Source organism: Haliotis rufescens, unplaced genomic scaffold, assembly GCF_023055435.1.
Source record: "Haliotis rufescens isolate VD_foot unplaced genomic scaffold, xgHalRufe1.0.p SCAF_71, whole genome shotgun sequence".
NCBI lineage: Eukaryota > Metazoa > Mollusca > Gastropoda > Lepetellida > Haliotidae > Haliotis > Haliotis rufescens.
In genome coordinates, this window is record NW_025964363.1 from 1286295 (window position 1) to 1294659 (window position 8365).

Genomic DNA, 8365 nt, shown 5'->3' on the forward strand with positions numbered 1-8365 from the left:
GTGAACTGGTGCCTTTTGATAGCTTGGGATTTTTTAAGAATTTATTTTTCGACTTTCCATGACAACAACTTTGACTTAGACTAAAAATGGAGTAGTATTGGTAGGGGATATGAGCATTTCATGCTTGTTTTATATATTTGTCCCTTGAGACGACTGAGCCTCCAGTATGGCATGATTTCAGTGTAATAGTTTTATATAATTTAAAGTTAAACCGACTCTGTTGTGTTGTGGATTGACCGTCTGCCCAAAGAGCGGAAGGTTGGTGGTTGGATCAAAAGAGTCACATCAAAAGACATCTTCCGCCTCCCACTCAGCATTAAGGGAATAAAACATGGACTGGTCGGCTCAGTGTGAGTATGAAGTGTCAGAGTGGGGCATCCTTGTTGAAATTGCTGCATGGTATCTGAGTTGGTGGGCACAAAAATATAGTCAAAATTCGGAACTTGTTCAAACAAATCTTCACACACGTGCATGCATTGACAGTGAGACAGTGAGTGAGAAAGTGATTTCGGATCAACTCAACTATTTGGGGTGGAGATGGAGGAGGAGGGGGTGGGGGGTATGGAATTGGGGTTGTATTGAAAAAAACAAATTGTTCCTGGTAATCTGGGAAAAAATAATTATGCTTCAGACTTGGGGGGAAAAAAGTAATTGCCTGCCACAAACCAGGCTCATGGTTTAAAAATGATATCTGGTTTTGTAGCTGTGGCAGAAAAATATGTAACCTCGATACAATATCCCAGCCCCTTCCCCCAGAATATAAACTGGTCCGTGCCTTTGGTAACATTCATTTAAATAAAACCGTGAAAGGCAAAGGACTTTCAGAGAGTTTGTTTTAACAACATCCTTGTAGATCTTTTACTATTTGATATTAATGAGCATGGCAAGAACAAATCCCAGATCTGATGCCAGACACATCCTCATGAAGCCAGGTGAATGATTAACTAGAAAGGACTTGACGACTGACAGCAGACCATGCCATATGCTCTCATGGGCCTCAGATCCCTTGGATCTGGGTTCTCACTTGGATCTGGGTTATCACTTGGGTCTGGGTTCCCTTGGGCCTCGATTCTCACTTGGGTCTGGGTTCTCCCTTGGGTCTGGGTTCTCCCTTGGGTCTGGATTCCCATTGGTCGGTTCTCCCTTAGGTCTGGGTTCTCCCTTGGGTCTGGGTTCTCCCTTGGGTCTGGGTTCTCCCTTAGGTCTTGGTTTTCCCTTGGGTCTGGATTCCCATTGGTCTGGGTTCTCCCATGGGTCTGGGTTCTCCCTTGGGTCTGGGTTCTTACATGGGTCATTGGTTCTCCCTTGGGTCTGGATTCCCATTGGTCTGGGTTCTCCCTTGGGTCTGGATTCCCATTGGTCTGGGTTCTCCCTTGGGTCTGGGTTCTCACATGGGTCTGGATTCCCATTGGTATGGGTTCTCCCTTGGGTCTGGGTTCTCACATGGGTCTTTGGTTCTCCCTTGGGTCTGGGTTCCCAGCCCATTCCTGCTGCCTCAGCCGTGATATTGCTGGGATATTGATAAAAGCGGCTCAATTGTGTAGATCGATGCTCATGATCTCAATCACTGTATTGTCTGGTCCAGATGCGATTATTTATAGACAGCCGCCATATAGCTTGAGTGAGTGAGTATGGTTTTACGCCGCTTTTTGCAATATCAAGTCAGGGGACACAAGAAATGGGCTTCACACATTGTACCCTTTGAGGAATCAAACCCGGGTCTTCGGCATGACGAGCGGACGCTTTAACCACTAGGCTACCCCACCGCCCCTCGTATAGCTTGAACATTGATGAGTGTGGTGTTAAACAACAAACAAAAGCGTCTTAAAACAATACTCATCTGGGTCCTGGTGAGCTAACAACGAACGAGGATAATATATTATTCCTTATGTTATTATGGAAGACAAAGAGAATATGCTTGTGTACTTGAATCCATAAGTTAGGAATGTTCTGTCTTGAATTGGTGTGTATATAGGGTCATCTCGAATTGAAAATACATGTTTAGGTCCTTGCTTAGTAAACGTCTCAAGACATGTCAAGATATTGTAGGGGTAGCCTTGGGGTTAAAGCGTTCTTTCGTCATGCCTAAGACCCGGGCTCGATTCCCCACCATCTTCCCGAGGCATCCACTAGCCCTTTAATCAAGGTCTTGCCTCGGAAAGATGACCCCCCCCTCCCCCCCCCTCCCCCCATGTGTACAATATGTTATGTGAAGCCCATTTCTAGTGTTCCCCAATAATGATGGAATATTGCTAAAAGCGGCGTAAAACCATACTCATTTCATGTATATTTACCATGTTTCTATTTACACAACCCTGATAACGTCAAATGAAGAGTGCGATAATATCTGACTACCATAGTGAAGGTCATTCTGTTACGTTGTGTACCTGTCTGCCATGTGTCGGTTGTATGTTGTTTAACGCCGCACTCAAAAGTGTTCCAGCTATATGACGGCGGTCTGTAAATAATCGAGTCTGGACCAGTCAATTCAGTGATTGACATCATGAACATCTACTCGGGATACGATGACATGCATCAACCAAGTCAGCGAGCCTGACTACCCGATCCCGTTAGTCGCCTCTTGCGACAAGCAAGAGGCGCTGAAGACCAAGTCTAACCCGGAGCTTCACGGGTATGCCATAATTATGTCGGCTAACATTGGAGTGAATACGGTCTCCAATATCACGGAGGGGGAATCCAGAAATGGGCTTCATACATTGAACAAATGTGGGGAATCAACCCCGGGCCTTAGACAAGGCGAACAATTTAATCACAAGTCGTCCACATCATTAATTAAGGTGAATGTCTGTGACATTCGTGACCAACTCGTGTTATTCCGGGACAAGCAGGTTACGGAAAGGGGCGAGTGGTGACGAATGTGTCTGTGACAGCTCTCACGACTATGACGTCATATCGTCATGTGACGTCATAACAATAGTAAACACAACAATGGTTTCAAGAGCGGCAGATGCAGGGCACAATCGGCATTCAGATAAGCAATGTGAATGGTAGGTAGCAGTGTTCTTTATCATGTTTAGAGTGATGGATGATATTAGTGGAGACTCTCTATTCGATTTTTTTGACGATGTTCCAAGAGTCAAAAGCCACGCCACAGAGAAAGCTCAGACAATTGGACCATTTACGTCTCCTCCGTTAGAAGCTAACGGGACATTGAGCAGTCCGAAAAAAACCGTCGCGGTGGAAAATGAAGGACAAAATCGGACAGACCGACACAAGCTAGACCGTCAGAACCAAGATATTTACTCCGACGATCTGCCTGTTGCCGACTCACTGCCCTCCCAAGGTTTGGAGGTCGGCGAGGCTTCTGTGGAGTATGAGGACGAATTTGAATCTACACCAGAAACAAGCGTGAGTAACCCCAATGAGTTCGGTAGAGCGGACACTCGAGTTGAAGACGGCAGCACAACTGACAGCAGCGCTGTAGGGAGCTACAACTGCCGCCAACCGACCCAAATGTCACCAGGTCAGCGGAAGCATAATGTTTCCAGAACTATCTGGAGCAGAGATAAATGTATCCGGGGATGCTATCGGGTTACTAAGGCTGTGGGCTGCAAAGAAAAGCATTCATCTGAGCGCGGAACCACCGATCGAAGACTGCCGGGATCTAGGTACCGTTTGTCAGGGAAGAATCACAGTAAGGAAATTAACAAAACGTTTGATGGGAAGAAGACAGTACATTTGACATCGAACAGATTAAGGAAAAGGGGAGGCGATCAGCAAAGCTCACCTTCCGGACCCAACACGCGGCTCGGACGTGTGAAGGATGTGGTAGACAGTGGGGTATCTTTGGACATATCTTCTGAGGTTATTGCAGGTAACTATGACGACAGATACTTGAATAATTTCTCGGAATATTCGGTTAAAATGGCTTCCAAGAATAAACTGTCGCTGCCCAAAGTGGAAAAATCTGGCCGTGTACAGCTGACGAGACCAGACCGGACGACTGGGCACCGAGGTAGAGGTTACCGTGGGAACAAGACCTCGCCAAAAGAGAACCGAACTCACGTGTCAATGGCAAGCAAGTACATAGGAAGATCGGATCGAGACCCCAACAAACAACAGAGCAGGAAACCCGCCGTCCCGATCCCCCTGAAGTCGGATGCCATATACTGTAATGGCGAGCTGTCCGTGAATGTCAGCGGTGACAGACGCGGCAACCCGGACAGGAACAAGTTTAATGTGACTATAACAGTAATTCACAAGCACACCAAGTCGCGAGCGATGCCCTACCTCAGTCGACAGACTCGACCGCCACGGAAGTTGCCGCCATGTCCGCCAACAGACTGGGACATTGTCCAACACAGAGCGACATTCCCAGGCTTCAACACGGCAACAGACCCGGAAGTCAATAGGAGGTACCTGCAGCAGTTTGGCCTGTAGTGGGATGCTGAGCTGGGTTCACCTCTGGGGGATGCCTTTGTTGTCTTCTCTTTGGAATACTTGACAGTATTCATGAGTTTCACCTTTTCGCGAACTCCTGGTGTTAATCTGTGATAGTGATTCGTATACACACTGGCGGAAACGTGCAGTGGATAATATTATGCCTCTATTTCATTTGTTGTGTATATGTATTGTACTTATAAAGCCGTATTACCCAAAATATCTCGTGATATCATTGTATTATAACATATTAACGGTTTAAGATTCCACTACACGTCCGTGCTTGTGAATGCTGAAGATGATAACTTTGTTGTTTAACGCCGCACTCAGCAATTTTCCAGCTTTATGACGGTGGTCGATGAATAATCGAGTCTGGACCAGACAATCCAGTGATTGACACCATGAGCATCGATCCATGCAATTGGGATACGATGACAAGCATCAACTAAGTCAGCAAGCCTGACCACCGGAGCGCTTCTCCGACAAGCACAGTCGCCTGTACGGCAGGCATGGGTTGCTGAAGACCTCTATTCTCCCAGGATCTTCACGTGTAGATCAAGATAATTCTTCATGTATAGTTTGGGAATTCCCTGCAGACACACACTCGAGGTACACATTGGTCGTGTGGTGGACATCTGTGAATAACTTTCCTGGAAACAGGTTCCTGGAAGTTTTACCATTGATATTATTTACAGTATAATGATGTGCCGAACTTCACGTTGAATGGCACAAATGATTAACATTAATTCCTTAGTACAAACAATTGGCGATAAAACTGATCTCTTACTTGTTTGTCTATTTCTTGAACGCCGCACTCAGCAATATTCCGGCTATATGACGGCGGTCAGGAAATAATCGAGTCTGGACCACACAATCCAGTGATTGACACCATGAGCATCGATCCATGCAATTGGGATACGATGTATCAACCCAGTCAGCGAGCCTGACCACCCCATCCCTTTAGTCGCCGCTTACGACAAGCAACGGTTGCTGAGTACCTACTCTAGCCCAGAGTTTCACTGGGTGACAATATGGAGAGTGCGGCAAGGTTCAAGCTCGGAATATATGTATTGATTTTTATCATACGAAGGTAATTAATAATTGAATTCTCAAGGGAGTTTTGAAGTCTTGTTTGCCCTGGTGGTATTGTAACGTGCTTGTGTACGGATACAATGTACATGTGTGTTACAGCCGAAGTGAGTGGGTTATATCAGGGCTTGTCAGCTTGGTGTAGAAGGCTGAAGTGATGCAAATCTTTGACGTTTACCCACCAAGGTTTCTGTCACGCTTGAAGGACGCAGCTCGGCGAATATAGACCCGTGCTTCCCCATCTGCTTGTGTATGGAGGCCATGGCTGAGCACTGTAGTTGGTTGGTTTGTTGTTTAACGCCGCGCTCAGCAGTATTCCAGCTATATGACGGCGGTCTGTAAATAATCGAGTCTGGACCAGACAATCCAGTGATTAATATCATGAGCATCGATCCACGCAATTGGGATCGATGAAATGCATTAACCATGTCAGCGAGCCTGAACCCCCTGCAGTTATGGTAGTCACACCCACCACCCAAGCGTTTTTTTAAAAGAGGTTGCATTGGGGAATAGAAGTTCATATGTAGAAGTTCAGTAGTCGTGATTAGTGGAGTGGGTTCGTGAGCCAATGAGGTGTCAGTTTTCTAATACGATTCGGCTGCAGTTCGAGTTGGAAATGTCTGTTTGAACAAAAGTGAGTCTGCCCAGAAAGCATGTACTCCTTCAGTGGAACTGCCTGTCAGGTGTAGATGACATGACAATTAAAAAAGATGTATGCAATATCAACAACAGTACGCCCTTTATTACTTTCCATTCGGAACTGATCGTTTATATTCATTTTCGAGATTCAGAAATCAGATATGCTGTTCTGAATGCTTCTCAAGAATGTAGAAGACTGGACGCTGAGTTCTCAGATATTCACGCAGAGAGGTCAAAACTGATGCGATAACACTTCATCACCCCGAAGGATATTTGGTATCATAGGGAGTAAAGGTTGTGAGTGTAATGAGGTTGTCAATGATTGCGGACGTTCGCCAATTAAATGTACAAATGTATTGTTTGTTTTGTTTCCCGCCGTCAACGTCTCTGACGGCTCACAGTGCAGATTGACTCAGTGGCAGGTCAGATCCACTTCCGGGCTAAGTGCAACATCCATGGCTCTGATTGTATTCTGTCATTAAGGTGGATGAGTCACATGCAGTTCACGTGATGACGCAAACGGATGAATGGCAACGTACGACGCGCCAATGACGAGCACAGAAACTGTAACACCGAGTACAAAGTCTGCTTCCATCGTTACCGAACACATCACATGGAAGGTCCGTTCAAATAAATCCGACCTTTACCACGCAAGCATGTGCAAACATCTTAAGAGAGGTATATTAATTCTCTGATCTGGCAAAACTTAAGTTTGCCGCGTCAGGATCCGCTGATTTCATTATACCATTTACAGTGAGTGAGTGAGTATGGTTTTACGACGCTTTTAGCAATATTCCAGCAATATCACGGCGGGGAGCACTAGAAATTGGTTTCACACAATATACCCATGTCGGGTCTTCGGCGTGACGAGCGAACGCTCTTATCCACTAGGCTACCCGACCGCCCCTAGACCATTTACAGTGTATCCCAACATCAGGGGTCACATGGTTGAAAGTGTACCCCAACATCAGGGGTCACGTGGTTGAAAGTGTACCCCAACATCAGGGGTCACGTGGTTGACGGTGTACCCCAACATCAGGGGTCACGTGGTTGACGGTGTACCCCAACATCAGGGGTCACGTGGTTGACAGTGTACCCCAACATCAGGGGTCACGTGGTTGACGGTGTACCCCAACATCAGGGGTCACGTGGTTGACGGTGTACCCCAACATTAGGGGTCACGTGGTTGACAGTGTACCTAAACGCCAGGGCTCACGTGGTTGACAGTGTACCCCAACATTAGGGGTCACCTGGTTGACAGTGTACCTAAACGTCAGGGGTCACGTGGTTGACTGTGTACCCCAACATTAGGGGTCACGTGGTTGACAGTGTACCACAGCATCGGGTGTCGGTGATCATGTCATCGATCATTGATGTGTGACTTGATCTTTTTTTCACTGTGATAAAGTGGTACAGTAATATTCTTCATTACGGCGATCATAACACAAGTCACCGCCGTGTGTAAATCCATTATGACTCGCTTACTTAGTTTTTCGTGGAAATGACATCAAACAGGTTCAGTTTTCCGCCATGATGTCATCCACCCACATAGGTTATTTTTTAAATTCTTTGACGAAAAACATTATTGCCAGAGGAAGAAATGATGCGTTCTTGGAAACTCTTTCCCATCTGGTCACAGGTCGCCACTGGTCATGTACGCTGATATCAGCTGGGAATAGTTGTGTTTCTTCGGCGCGCCAGGATCCAACGAGTGTGTTCGAATCCCTCTAACTATCAACCTTCGTTTGGCAACTCCATGTGTTCGTGGTTTAGGCCAAAATAGTAAAACGTCCGTCGCCTGCGTCACGTGACTGCATGAGATAACCGACATACTGTTGAAGACGGCAACTCACCGAGGAAGCTGTTTGTTCTCGGCCGTTATCAGTCATATCTTCATGTTATCTGACCTCAACTTCTTATATTGGAGAACTCTATATCGTCCGCGTTTCCCATATTATTAAAGTCAGCAGATTGTTCAAGGGTCAAGGGTCATGAAGGTCCAGGGATTGTTGGCTATGACACCTTACCTTGTGAAGCAGCATGGGTAAATTTGGACAGAACAATCTGAAGACTATTGCAACCCCTCTACTTTAACATAGACAATAGTTGTCGCGTAAAGACCACTTTGTGCCAGGGTGTTGCTCTTGATCATGGAGACCACCTCCGTGGTCTGGTGGTAGAGCGTCCGCCCGGAGAGCGGAAGGTCGGGGGTTCGATCCCCGATCGCATCACACCA

At 46.4% G+C, this 8365-nt stretch overlaps 1 protein-coding gene across 1 annotated transcript; it reads right to left on the bottom strand.

Moving 5' to 3' along the window:
* Window positions 1-1038: 1038 nt before the first annotated feature.
* On the bottom strand, window positions 1039-1485 carry LOC124122580 (keratinocyte proline-rich protein-like). The gene has a single exon (XM_046485653.2). The coding sequence runs from the start codon at window positions 1483-1485 to the stop codon at window positions 1039-1041; it is 447 nt and encodes a 148-aa protein (XP_046341609.2).
* Window positions 1486-8365: the final 6880 nt, after the last annotated feature.

Excerpts from the sequence above, each read along its gene's own strand:
- LOC124122580 (XM_046485653.2), bottom strand. The coding sequence starts at position 1,485 with ATGGGCTGGGAACCCAGACCCAAGGGAGAACCAAAGACCCATGTGAGA.